The 14,603-nt window shown below is 53.6% G+C and overlaps 1 protein-coding gene across 1 annotated transcript in view; it reads left to right on the top strand.

Annotated features, from left to right (window-relative positions):
- Positions 1-14,603, top strand: part of PTPN4 (protein tyrosine phosphatase non-receptor type 4) — a 1,253,225-nt gene that overhangs the window by 1,093,146 nt on the left and 145,476 nt on the right. Inside the window, exon 24 of the mRNA XM_078682081.1 lies at positions 9,420-9,548. Coding sequence (XP_078538207.1) covers positions 9,420-9,548 — 129 coding nt within the window. The remainder of the gene's footprint in view (positions 1-9,419; positions 9,549-14,603) is intronic.

Genomic DNA, 14,603 nt, shown 5'->3' with positions numbered 1-14,603 from the left:
TAGCAGTGCCAGTTGAGCCAGGACTGGGCAGATGAGCTAGGGGAGGCCAGTGGTTTGCACACATCGCCTGACGCTGGATTCATCTCTCCTCACTCCGTGGCTACGGAAGAGGGTGCTACGTATTGTGTGGTGTTGCTCAGGGCAGCCAAGGTCTTGGCTCTTGAACTCCCTGCTGCAGCCGTTAGGACTAACCTCCGCACTGAGGTGCTTCAGCTGCCAGTAAGCTCCTCGGAGCTTCTACTGCCGTTCAATGAGGCCCTCACGGACATTCTGATGGGCTCCTGGTCCAAGCCTTCCACAGTGACCTCTGTGGATCAGAACGTGGCCCGACGCCACCGCCCGGATCCGGGCGGCCCTAGCTTTCTGTCCGTGCACCCCACCCCCGAGAGCCTGGTGATCCAGGCTTCTACGTCCCAGACCGCATTCCCGACCGCTCTCCCGGATCGGGAATCCAAAAGGTTTTTATCAGTTTGGGAAGAAACTGTTCTCATTGAGTTTGGGGTTGCGGTCTATCAACACCGCTTGCCTTTTGGGCCGTTATACCCACTCTTTGTGGGACATGGTTGCGGACGTGCTGCCCCTGTGCCCGGAGGAGGCTCGGGCCGGGCGCGCCCAAGCCTTTGCGGAGGGGCGGGATGCGGCGCGTTATTCCATCAGGTGTGGACTGGATACCACGGACTCGCTGGGAAGGGCGATTTCCACGACGGTGGAGGTTCGCTGCCACGTCTGGCTGAGGTCCGCCAATTTCTCGGGCGATATCCAGGCCACGCTCATGGACATGCCCTTCGATGACTGTCGCCTCTTTGGCGACAAAGCAGACAGTGCGCTTGAGCGTTTCAAGGACTCCTTGGGCCTGTCTGGCCAGAGCCAGCAAACTTCTGCTTTTCGCCCCTTTCGTGGCCAAGGAAAGGGCACCCCCACACGTCCTGCCAGCCACAGGCCGTAGAACCAGCCTCAGCGCGGACGTGGTAACCACCGTGGCGGTGCCGGGGGACAACGGCAAGGTCAGTCCACATCCGCTCCCTCAGCATCTGCCTCAAAGCCTTCCTAGTCCGAGCTTTCAGGCCCATTCGACGCCAGTGGGGGGGGCAGGGTCTGCCATCATCTCCTCGACTGGCGTACCATCACGTCCGACAGGTGGGTGCTGCAAATTGTCCGAAGGTGCTACTCCTACCCTTCGAGGCGACCCCTCCATCCATGCCACCACAGTACCACCGCATGCCGGGGCATCACTTGCAACTTCTGCAGGAGGAAGTTACGACCCTCTTGGCCAAGGGGGCTATCAAGCGCGTTCCTGGGCCAGAAGTAGGACGTGTTTTCTACTCCCACCACTTTCTGGTACCCAAGAAGGGCAAAGGAGGCCTACGCCCTAGCTTGGACCTAAGGAGTGTCAACGGCTTCCTCCGGAAGGAGAAGTTCAAGATGCTGACTTTATTTCAGGTCCTAGCTGCCCTAGACCCTGGAGACTGGATGGTAGCGTTGGACATGCAGGACGCATATTTCCATATCCCCGTCCTGCCGGCCCACCGGCGCTACCTGCGGTTCATGGTAGGCCACGAACACTTTCAGTTTACCGTGCTCCCCTTCGGCCTTACCAGCGCCCCTCGGGTGTTCACAAAAGTGATGGCGTTGGTCGCAGCTCATCTGCGCAGATCAGGGATTTCAGTCTTCCCCTATGTCGATGACTGGTTGTTGAAGGCGGGCTCGCCCCAAACAGTCGTCTCCCACCTCCAGACTATGGCCGACCTCATGCACTCGCTGAGGTTCTCCATCAACGTGCCCAAGTCGCACCTTGGCCCCTCTGAGAAGCTCCTTTTCATCGGAGCGGTTCTGGACTCGGTGCAGTTTCGGGTTTATCCCCCTGAAAAGCGGGTTTGGGATATTAAGGCTCTGATTCTGATCTTTCAGCCTTTATCCCGAGTTTCGGTCAGGTTGACGCTGCGGCTCCTGGGGCTGATGGCCTCCTGCATCCTTCTGGTGCATCACGCCAGGTGGCGGATGTGGACTCTGCAGTGGGACCTGAAGTTTCAGTGGGCACAGCATCAGGGCAACCTGTCCGACCATGTCCTGATCTCAGAGGGCACCCTCTCCCTACCCCAACCGGAGCACTTAGTAGTGACGGATGTGTACCTCCTGGGATGGGGGGGGCCATATGGAAGAGGTGGAGATCAGAGGCCTCTGGTCTCCGGCGGAGTTCCGGCTCTATATCAACCTTCTGGAGCTGCGGCCAATCCGTTTTGCACTGAAGGCATTCCTTCCCTCTGTCCGGGGAAGTGTAGTACAGGTGTTCACGTACAACACCACCGCCATGTGGTACTGCAACAAACAAGGCGGGGTGGGATCGTGGACCCTTTATCTGAAAGAAACAGGTTTGTGTTAGATTCCTTACCATAGAATATCTCCAAGCGTCAGACTGGATCTGGAAAGTTTTGCGTAGCAGTACCCCTGCACGTCGGTAAGCTTCGTCTGCGGCACCGCGTCTGTCGTCGGCGTCGTGGTTGCCGGGATGATGTCGTAGGAGTACTTAGACGCCGCCCTCGTGCGCTGACGTCAGTTATTCTTTTTTCCGCGCCAGCAAGCGCAGGTCTGGGAAGAGCAGTACTCCTTAGTCACTTTTTGACTAACTGTTTTTCGTTCTATTTTGGATCTTCTCGAGTCTTTTATTGACTCCGGTGCCGGTAGGGATACCCGGGTTCAAGCCCTGTGACGACTGTAACCGACTGATGTCTGTTATCGACCCCCACCGTCGGTGCCTTTATTGCCTCGGGCCGACCAGGATGATGGAGTCGTGCCCCGACTGCCGGGCCTTGACGTTGAAAGCTCGGCAGAAGCGGTCCCGTAAGCGACTCGAGATCTGGCAGTTTGCACTGCACCGCTCGAGGTACCGGTCCAGGAGGAGGTCGAGGGACCGGTTGCGGGGCCAGAGTCCTCACAGTTCGGCGAGTCGACACCACTCGTCTGGTTCAAAGTCCTCAGGTAAGTCGAGGCACAAGAAGTCGAAGAAGCAACATCGCTCTACTGACTCCCCCTGACACTCGCGCGACGCGGCCGGGGGTTCGGCGACACCGCCAACGCGGCACCACCGAAACTGCAAGCGCCGCGTCCAGCTCCGCACCCGCCGGTCCCTGGGTGAACGCGACGCCAGAGATCAGCGCCTTCCTCTCGGCCATGAGGTCACACTTCGCTCCGTTGGGTCTCGTCGAGGTGCCTTCGGGCCCCGCGGACCCGTCTGGGAGCTCAAGCGGGCCGGCGGCTTCGGCCTCGGCACCGTTGGATGCTACGGCCCCAGCACTGTCGGCGACTTCGGTCCCGACGCCATAGTGCTCCTCAGGATCCAGGCCTGGATCCGTGTTGACGCTGGTCGACCTTACTACCCCGCCGCCGACGTCGTCACCAAGGGTGTCACCCCCGGTGCCGTCCTGGGGCGGCGCCGTCCCTGATCCCCACTACGGTCCAGATCCGGCGTCGCACCGGCGCCGTCTTCGACGCCGATAGGTGAGCTCTTCACCAACGATCCGGCTCCATCATTTCTTCCTGACCTTCAGGCGATGGAGGACGAGGAGGATTGGGAGGGGCCTGAGGACCCTCTGGCACTGCAGTGCCAGTTGAGTCAGGACTGGACGGACGAACTTGGGGAGGCCAGTGGGCTGGACCCTTCGGCCGACACTGGTTTTGTCTTCCCTCCTACCGTGGCTACGGAGGAGGGGGCTGCATACAGCGTGGTGTTGACTCGGGCAGCCAAGGCCTTGGCTTTTGAGCTCCCAGTCGCTACTGTGAGGACTAACTTCCTCACTGAGGTACTCAAACCGCAGGCAAGCTCCTCGAAGCCTCTCCTGCCCTTCAACGAGGCCCTCACTGACGTTCTGTTGGGGACCTCGTCCAAGCCCTCTACAGGCCTCCCTGTGGATCGGAACGTGGCCCGACGCCACCACCCGGCTTCGGGCGACCCTAGTTTCCTGTCCGTTCACACCACCCCTGGCAGCCTGGTGATCCAGGCCTCAACTTCCCAGACCGCATTCCCGACCGCCCCTCCGGATCCGGAATCCAAAAGGTACGACCAGTTCGGTAAGAAGCTGTTCTCATTGAGTTTGGGGTTGCGGTCTGTCAACACCGCCTGCCTTTTGGGCCGTTATTCCCACTCTTTGTGGGATACGGTTGCGGAAGTGCTGCCGCAGTGCCCGGCGGAGGTCAAGGCACAGCTTACCCAAGCCCTCGGGGAGGGAAGGGATGCAGCACGATATTCCATTCTGTGTGGACTGGATACCACGGACTCGTTAGGCAGGGCGATTGCTACGACGGTGGCGGTTCGCCGCCACTCCTGGCTGAGGTCCGCCAACTTTTCGGGCGATGTCCAAGCATCCCTTATGGGCATGCCCTTTGATGGCCGTCGCCTCTTTGGCCACAAGGCGGACAGCGCGCTGGAACGTTTAAAGGACTCCAGGGCTACGGCCAAGTCCTTGGGCCTCTGCCAACGCCAGCAGACTACCGCCTTTCGTCCCTTTCGTGGCCAAGGAAGGGGCGCCCCCACACGTCCAGCTAACCACAGGCCGCAGAACTAGCCTCAACGCGGTCGCGGACTTGGTAACCGCCGTGGCGGTGCCGGGGGACACCGGCAAGGCCAGTCCACACCCGCCTCCGCAGCATCTGCCTCGAAATCCTCCGAGTTTTCAGGCCCATTCGACGCCAGTGGGGGGGCAGGGTTCGCCATCACCTCCCCCACTGGCGCTCCATCACATCGGGCAGGTGGGTGCTGCAAATCGTCCGAGGCGACCCCTCCAGCCATGCCACAGCAGTACCACAGCATGTCGGGGGATCACTTGCGACTTCTGCTGGAGGAAGTTACGGCCCTCTTGGCCAAGGGGGCCGTCGAGCGCGTTCCTGGGCCAGAAGTAGGGCGTGGTTGCTATTCCCACTACTTTCTGGTACCCAAGAAGGGCAAAGGGGGCCTATGCCCTATCTTGGATCTAAGGAGCGTCAACGGCTTCCTCCGTAAGGAGAAGTTCAAGATGCTGACTTTGGCTCAGGTTCTAGCTGCCCTGGACCTAGAAGACTGGATGGTAGCGTTGGACTTGCAGGATGCGTATTTCCACATCCCCGTACTGCCGGCCCACCGGCGATACGTGCGGTTCACGGTAGGCCACAAGCACTTTCAGTTTACCGTGCTCCCCTTCGGCCTTACCAGCGCCCCACGGGTGTTCACGAGAGTGATGGCGGTGGTCACAGCTCATCTGCACAGATTAGGGGTTTCAGTCTTCCCCCTATCTCGACGATTGGTTTTTGAAGGCGGGCTCGCCCCAAACAGTCGTCTCCCACCTCCAGACAGTGGCCGACCTCCTGCACTCGCTGGGTGCCAAAGTGGCACCTGTGTCCCTCTCAGAAGCTCCTTCATCGGGGCGGTTCTAGACTCAGTGCAGTTTCGGGTTTATCCTCCCGATCAGCGGGTTCGGGATATTCAGGCTCTGATTCCGGTCTTTCAGCCTTTATCCCGAGTCTCGGTCAGGTTGACACTGCGGCTCCTGGGGCTGATGGCCTCCTGCATCCTTCTGGTGCATCACGCCCGGTGGCGAATGCGGGCTCTGCAGTGGGACCTGAAGTTTCAGTGGGCAAAGCATCAGGGCAACCTCTCCGAACACGTCCGGATCTCGGAGGGCACTGCGAAACAGTTGCAGTGGTGGCTCACGAACCGCGATTGGGTCAGCGGCAGATCTCTCTACCTTCCCCAACCGGAGCACGTAGTGGTGACAGATGCGTCCCTCCTGGGATGGGGGGGGGGCCCACATGGGAGAGAGGGAGATCAGAGGCCTCTGGTCTTTGGCGGAGTCCCGGCTCCATATCAACCTTTTGGAGCTGCGGGCGATCCAGCTTGCACTGAAAGCATTTCTTCCCTCTGTCCGGGGAAGTGTAGAGCAGGTGTTCACGGACAACACCACCGCCATGTGGTACTGCAACAAACAGGGCGAGGTGGGGTCGTGGACCCTTTGTCATGAGGCTCTGTGCCTCTGGACATGGCTGGAACACCAGAGCGTCACCCTGGTGGTTCAACACCTGGCAGGTTCCCTGAACGCCAGGGCTGCCGAACTCAGCCGCCGGTGCATGATGGATCACGAATGGCGTCTGAACTCGGAAGTGGCGCAAGGCCTCTTTCAGCAGTGGGGAGAGCCTTGGTTAGATCTGTTCGCCACCGAAGAGAACGCGCAATGTCATCAGTTCTGCGCGTTGGAATTTCCAAGGCGGCACTCGCTCAGAGACGCTTTTCATCGCGAGTGGAGCTGCGGTCTGTTGTACGCCTTTCCGCCTATACCACTTCTGCCCAGAGTGCTGAAGAAGACCAGGCACAACCGGGCCCAAGTCATCCTTGTGGCTCCGGACTGGGCACGAAGATACTGGTATCCCGAGCTACTCAGCATGTCAGTCGGTCCCCCGATTCGTCTGCCTCTTCAGGAGGACCTTCTGTCGCAGCAGCAGGGGACGGTCCTCCACCCGAACCTGTCCAGCCTCCACCTCCATGCGTGGAGATTGAGCGGCGGCAGTTGAGGCTATTTGACTTGCTTCCTAAAGTATGTGATGTGATTCCACAGAATCGGTATACGCCTGCAGGTGGAATAAATTTGTGGCATGGTGCAAAGCAAAGGCTGTGGATTCTCTCTCGGCCCCCCTTTCAGAGGTTCTCCTCTAACTTCTTATTCTTGCCCAGCAGGGCTCTGCTCTGGACACTGTCAAGGGCTACCTCTTGGCCATTTCAGCCTTCTCTTTTCAAGCCCCCTGTTGTAAATAGATTCTTGAAAGGCATCACACACATGTTTCCTCCCGTTCCGTTTGTGATGCCAGGAGAGTGAGTGAGCTCCAGGCTCTTTCTACTAAGCCTCCTTTCCTTTCCGTCAATCTGGACAATGTTGTGTTGAAAACACGTCTTTCTTTCCTGCCCAAGGTGGTTACAGCCTTTCACATCGGGCAGTCCATCACCTTACCCAACTTCTTTCCGCCTCCCCATCCTTCCAAGGAGGAAGAGAGGCTTCACCGTCTGGACCCAAAATGTTCGCTCTCCTTCTACCTTGATCGCATACGCCAGTTCCGGGTGGACGACCAGCTCTGTGTTGGTTACGTAGGCGCGAAGAAGAGACGGGCGGTGCACAAACGGACCATCTCTCGGTGGGTCGTGTTGTGCGTCAAGGTCTGTTACTCCTTGGCTAAAAAGGAGCCCCCTGTTGGGCGAAGGGCCCATTCCACTCGGGCCACAGCAGCTACTACTGCCCTGGGTTGGGGAGACCCCTTGCAGGACATCTGTCAGGCAGCTACGTGGGCCTCGCTGCACACGTTTGCTAGACACTACTGCCTGGACAGCCAAGTACGGAAAGATGGCTTTTTCGGCCGTTCGTTCTCCAGGACTTTGTGGTGTGATCTTGGTCCGCAGACCCACCACCGGGGTTGCTATTGCTGGGGTATCTATCCTAAGGTAAGGAATCTAACACTAACCTGTTTCTTTCAGATGCACAAGTTACTTACCTTCGGTAATGATATATCTATAAGAAACAGTAGTTAGTGTTAGATTTCTTACCACCCCACCCATCCTCCCCGGTCTGCGACCGATATCTAGGGTTGAGGTTTTTCCCTTTGAGGGCCCTAGTTTTATGGCACCAGTGCCGGTTTCTATCATGGCTCTGCGTTCCTGGTGCGGAAAGCTATGTACAGAACTGACGTCAGCGCTCGAGGGTGGCGTCTAAGTACTCCGACAACGTCATTCCGGCGATCACGAGCCGGAGACGACGCCTACCGACGCGCAAGAGTACTGCTGACGAAAACTTTCCGGATCCAGCCTGACACCTGGGGACATTCTAAGGTAAGGAATCTAACACTAACTACTGTTTCTTACAGATATATCGTTACCAAAAGTAAGTAACTTGTGCATTTGGTCTCCAATGTAGGGTCCTTCTGACTCTTACAGTCCTTGGGGTTGAGGTACCCTGGCTGGGTCATGACCCTTAGTGCTTTTAGGGGATCCCCCCCCTTGCTGGTGTTGTTTGGGGATGACTTGTCATTGCTCTTCCATTCTGGCTTTGGACCCCTTCTTGGCTCCGGGCGGTGGTTGCGGACTTCTTCATCTGCTGTGCCCTTTTTCACATGCTTTCTGCCTCCAGGGAGGCTGTTCTGTTGGTTGCAGGCTTGCTTGCAGTAGCTGCGCTCTATACTTTAATTCCTTGCCTTGGTGCCTGGCACTATCCTGGATGGTGCTGTTCCTCACCTTTCATTTCTTTCCCTTCTGTCTAGTTGAGTTTTTGCACACTGTTCCAGTATTCTCACAGTTTCGTTTGTGATTGCTCCGCGTTGTGGCGCGGAAAAGTTCTCCGAAGAAAACTGACATAGGCGCGCCGGGGTGGGACTTATGTGTCCTCACTGACGTCATGAACGCGGGCGGAGTCCGTGGTGCTGTCCCCCTGGCGCGCAGGGATGCTGTGACAGAAAAGTGTTCCGGATTCATTCTCATGCCTGAGGATAATTCTACGTTAAGCAATCTGCGGCTAGAATCGTCTCTACCAGATACATCGTTACCGAAGGTAAGTAACTCATACATCAGGCAACTACGTGGGCCTCGTTGCACACTTTAACCAAGCACTATTTCCTGGACAGCAAAGTCCGGAGAGACGGCTTCTTTGGCCATTCTGTTCTCCGGGACTTCCTCGTGTGTTCTTGATTCGCAGACCCACCACCGAGGTTGGTATTGCTGGGGTATCTATTCTAAGTTAAGAAATCTATCACTAACCTGTTTCTTTCAAATGAACAAGTTACTTACCTTTGGTAACGATATATCTGTAAGAAACATTAGTTGGTGATAGATTCCTTACCGCCTCACCTATCCTCCCCGTTCTGTGAACTGATTTCTAGGGTTACGGTCATCCTTTTCAGGGCCCTAGGTTCAATGCACCAGTGGTCAGTATCTTGCATGGCTCTGCGTTCCTGGTGCGTAAAGTCGTGTACAGAACTGACGTGACCGCGCGAGGGCGTCGTCTAAAAAGCTGCAGCGACGTCATCTCGGCGACCACGATGCCAACTTCCGACGCGCAGGGGTACTGCTGACGAAAACTTTCCGAATCCAGTCTGACGCCTGGGGTAATTCTAAGGTAAAGAATCTATCACTAACTGTTTCTTACAGATATATCGTTACCAAAGGTAAGTAACTTGTTCATCTGTGTTTCACTCTAATGCTTATTAATAACTCTGTATATTGTTGGTTTTTATTTGTATTTGACTTCTTACGGTTTTAGCAATTTGAAACCAAATAAAGTATTTGATAATGATGACTCATAGTTTGTGTATTAAGAAAAGGGGTGCATACACATAACATTTCCTAATTATTGTTACGAAAGAGTGGTGGAAAATAACATTTATAGCATAATTAAACATAGATGTCTTTAAAATCCCAGGTTAAGTGTCACCAGTACTGGCCAGAGCCTACAAGAAGTTCTTCATTCGGAAATTACCAAATTACCTGCCAGTCTGAAGAAGGAAATGCGGCCTTTGTCGTAAGAGGAATGATTCTAACGGATATAGAGGTATGAAAAAATCATGCTTAATTGCGTTAATTCGTCTGGGACAAAAATTGCATTGTTCTAATGGATAGACCTTTCCACAAATTCCTCACCTTATGTATCCTCCTTCCAGGATTCAGTCTGGTTTCTCAGTCTTTTACCTCCTGAAATGACTCTATGTGCCACACAGCTCCAGAAACAACCGTGCCTCCAGACATGACATAACTGTATATAAGGTACCAAACGACACACTGGCACCAGTTCTTGTGCCTCATCAAAGCAGTTTGGAGCTCACTCTCAATCTGTCTCACTGACAAATTTCTCAGGTATTCTACAGCAGCTAGGTCAAATGTCACCTCAAAGAGCTTCAAGGCTTGCTGGTGAATCTGCAAGAGGATGTTCCCTTTGGTCTCCCCACAACAACTGTATATGGTGTCTCTGATCAGGATATGATGTTACATCTTATGTCTCTTGTATTTACAAGGAGTGTTCTCCTAAAAGATCTTCACACAAAAAGCACCAGTATTCTTCTTACTCTTGGAAGTGGAGTCAAAAATATTGTTGCCTGACTCTGGACTCTTTCGCAGCAATGGGTGATCCATGACCCCACACCCTTCTTCCCCCAATATGCTGCCTAAAAAGATGAGCCTGGAGTACTCGCCCTTTTGCACACCCCACACAGGTCAAGGCCTTCAGGCTAGTGATGCTGGATGGAGCTTCAGCTCTCTGGGCTACTCCCTTGAGGTCGGTCTGTTCCTGCTGGCTTGGCGACTCAAGCAGTTCTGATCGGAAGTCCCATCTCTCAGCTCTGATGCCTAAGGTGCTAAGGCAAAGTCCGAAACAGCCTGGGTGATGCTTCACATTGAATAGGGTCCTTCTTTGGTGCCAGTCTCAAAGTTGATAATGTTGCAGATTAAGTAAACTGGTGCCAGGCAAGGAGTTGATAGAATAAAACATTGTATATGTGGAGAAGGAAAAGGTCTGTGTGAATTTTAATGAGGACTGCTACGTGAGACTCTCTCCGGAGCCCAAAAATTCACCCGATTGTAAGAGAATTTTGGCTCAGATTCATAGGCTGCAATGAGGATGACAAATCATAAGCTGATCATCTCGGCCACCTTACAGTACTGATGCCAGCATTTATTTGGACTTTCAGATACCAGTGGCCTAGATATTGCAACAAAATAGTGACATGAATGGAGGGATTCCAACTGTTTCACTATGTAGTCCTCCTATTCAAAGGTTCTGGCATCCGTGGCAGGTGGAAGCAGAATTATCTAAGTTGGTTAAAGAACCTTGCCAACATGGGTGATGACTCTTCTATGGCCTGTGCTTTACCATTAATGTCCAGAAATCTAAACTTACTCCAATACAGATGCTGAGTTGTATTGTGGTGGTGCCTGAAACAACACTTGGGAGACCCTTCTGTCCTCCTCAGAGTATCAGTGATATTTATGCAATGATTCTGATGTGTCTGATGCAAACTCAGATCCCAGTCATGCAAGTCTTGCAACAATTTGGCCTCATGCACCCTCTTGGTATTAGATGACTGATGAGAACACTTCACTGGCATCTGAAACACCAAGAAAGCCATTTGGCTGAAGTGCAGATTTTCCATTCAGTGAATAATGATCTGCCTTGATGGATCACCTCCTACGGTGATTCTATGGGGTTGACCATTCAGCCCCATGCAGGCTGACGCTATTTTGGTCACAGATGCATCCATGCTAGACTGCGTGCATATCTGCGTAATTAAACGGCAAGGGGCCCTTGTTCAGAATTTAAGCATACTCTCACATAAATGTTTTTAGAAAAGGGAGGACTGTATTGCCGTTAAGGACTTTACCACGTGCATCTCAGGAAGCAACACCTTGTTTCTGTTGGACAACATCAACATCCACTATATCAATGGGCAAGTCTGTGTGGAGTCATGGATTCTGTTTTGGGAAGCAGCTTGCCTCTGTTCAGGCTTGAAGTGATCAGAGATTTGTCTGGTATCCGTTGTCCTAGCAAACCCCCCTCAGTGTGAGGATGCATGTTCTGTCATTTCTCACTAGAAGACCATGAATGGGAGCTACACCCTAAAATGACGAAGGTCATCTTCTTCAGATTGGTTTGTGGATCTCTGTGCAGCACACTGCCATATACTTCCCTCTGAACAGGTCCCTGGAAGCTGCCTTCAGATCTGACTGGTTTAAGGGCTTGCTGTGCGCACAGTCTATTAGGGGAGAGGAGTTGGCCTAACGGCTAGGGCGGTCGACCTCGAATCTGGGGACCTGGGTTCGAGTCTTGGCAATGACTCTGAACATCCTTTGAATCTGGGCAAATCACTTAATCTCCCCGTGCCTAACAAAAATTAACGTGTGCTCATGCAAGGCAACTGGTACTATGTAAAGCGCTCCGATACCCGATTCAGGTCAAGTTTGCGCTATATAAAACTCTGAAAAACTAAAAATCCTACTTCTGTTAAAATGTCAGCAGAAGGTGTGGCAGGATTGAGGGCATCTGATTCTGATTACCCCATCCAGCCAAGGAGGATCTGGTACTTGGTTTTGTTAACACTTAGCATTAAGTCACTCCTTCCCCTCCCATGCAGTGTGGACCTGCTGATCCAGAAAGATGGTACTATTCTCAACCTCGGCTGAGGCTGCGAGTGTACGTGTGGAGATTGAGAAATGTTGGTTAGATTCCTTTGGCCTTCCTCATGAGGTAGTTGGTATAATATTGCCAGCCAGAAACCCAGCTACTAAATGTGCTGGCTTCCGAACTAAGTTTAATAATTGGTCCAAGCATGAAGGCATCAACTCCTTTCAATAATGCCTTTCTTGCGATGTGCGTTGTCACTCACTCTGCAGGGCATGGTGGTGGCTACAGTTAAGGACTGTCTAGCAGCCCTGTCTGCTTTCCTGGGCTTGTCTCATCAACCTTCTTTTTTTAGATCACCACTAGTGGTGCGTTTTCTGAAAGGTTAGCCCGTTGTGGCACCCACAATACAGACTCATTACCAAACTGTTTGTTTTATTTTATCTTTGGCCCTGAAATTACTTGCAGTGGGCACCGTTAATGGTTTTTGTTGTTTTTTTATCTGAAAGAGACCATTAGTTATAGATACCTTACCTTAGAATTACCCCCAGGCGTCAGACTGGATCCAGAGAATTTTTCTCTAGCAGTACCTCTGCGCGTCGGTAGGTGGCGTCGATCAACTCCGTGTCCAGGTGGCGTCTATCAACTCCGTGTCCTGCGTCGTGGTCGCAGGGATGATGTCACAATGTCTACTTAGACTCTACCCCTGCACGCTGAAGTCAGTTCTTTTTTTCCACGCCAGCCTAGCTTAGATCCGGAGAAAGCTACCCCTTAGTCACTTTTTGACTAACTTTTTTGTCGTCTTTTTGTCTACTTCTTTTTGAGAGTGTCGTCTCATGGTGTATGAGGGATGTCCCTTCGACCTATGTGAGGCCTATAACCACCTGATGTTGGTTACAGACCCCCACCTCATGTGCCTTTGGTGCCAGGAGCGCAATCGTGACCCGAAGTCATGCTCCGACTGCCGGGCCATGAATCCAAAGGTTTCGCAGGAGCGGGTCCGAAAGCTCCTGGTGGCCCAGCAGTTGGATCCGCGTCGCTCAAGGTCCCGGTCAAGAGGAAGGTCTCGGGACCGGTCGCAGAGCCACCATCACCATTCGTCATCATAGTCTTCAAGATCCCCGGGTAACTCTAAGCACAAGAAGAAGGTGAAGAAGCAGCGTCGCTCTTTGCCTTCTCCCTGTCGGTTGGCTGATGCTACGTGGGACCTAGAGCGTAGTCGCTCTCTAGTTCCATCTTTGGAGCCTGCTCTAGGGACGGCTCCAAGTTTTCCTCCCTTTCCCAGGGCGTCCCCTGCCCTGCTTCGAGCTTTCTATGAAGTGCTTCACAGCATCTTTGTCAGCCCGACTCCGCCGGCGCGCCTTCGGGCCCCACGGACTCGCTGAGGGCCCTAGGCCTTCGATGTCGGAAGCTCTGGCTCCGGCGCCAGAGGGCCCTCTAGTATCCAGGCCTGGATCCGGATAGATGCCGGCCGACTTAACGGGAACTTCCCCGCCGCCGATCCCGGTGACGACACACCACCTGGCGCCAGTCATGCCCACAACCGGCGCCGACCCCAGCCTCACCCCTGACTTGGACGATGTCGGTACCGGCGCCTGAAGGTATGTTTGTGCCTCTGTTTATTCCTGGTGTTCCCTTCAGGCCTAAATTGCAACCAGACGATGAGGAGAAGGACTGGGAGGGGTCTGTGGACCCTTTGGCTGACCATCTGACAGAGCCGGAGGTCCTGGGTGACTCCAGTGGTTTGGATACCTCCCCAGACCTTGGCATGCTCTCTCCCCTTACTGTGGCTACGGAGGAGGGAGCCTCATACGCAGTGGTGTTGCGTAGCGCTGCTGAGAACTTGGGCCTGGAGCTTACTGCGGTGGCAGTCATGTCATGACAAACCTCCTGACGGAGGTGTTTCATCCGGCAGCGGCCTCTTCAGAGCCTCTTCTGCCTTTCAATGAATCCCTCACCAACGTCCTACTGGGCACTTGGTCCAAGCCCAGCAGAGGGACTCCTGTGGACAGGATGATTGCCTGACGCCATCGCTGGGCCCTGGGCGACCCACTTTTCCTCTCCCAACACCCGACCCCCTCGTCCTCTAAGGCGCATTCCCTACTGCTTACGCAGATAGGGAATCCAAGAAGCTCAATGTGAGAAGTTGGCCTGGTATATGATGTTCACTATTCTAGTGAGCACCTTGCACCAGTCCAAACAACCCTTATGGTGATGGTTGTAAGTCAAACTTATAGACCAGCTATCCTAGAGGTAGCGAGGACAGAATAGTCTTAGGCTAAAAGACTCTTGAGGGCGGGTAAAGCCAGCTGTTTTACCATATGTAACCCCTTGAATATCAAATGAAAGGACACCACACAGGATATTTATAACATATATATGTATTTATTCACTAACGCACTCCTCTGAACTCTTTATGAGGTCAGAGGCAAAAGCACATAACAAGTTATACTCAGAAATACTTTATATAGCACAATTTACAGTTAGGCCCTAGGG

The sequence above is a fragment of the Lissotriton helveticus genome, chromosome 3_1 (genome assembly GCF_964261635.1).
Source record: "Lissotriton helveticus chromosome 3_1, aLisHel1.1, whole genome shotgun sequence".
NCBI lineage: Eukaryota > Metazoa > Chordata > Amphibia > Caudata > Salamandridae > Lissotriton > Lissotriton helveticus.
The sequence above is the reverse complement of the archived record's forward strand: the minus strand, read 5'-3'. Positions and strand labels throughout refer to the sequence as shown.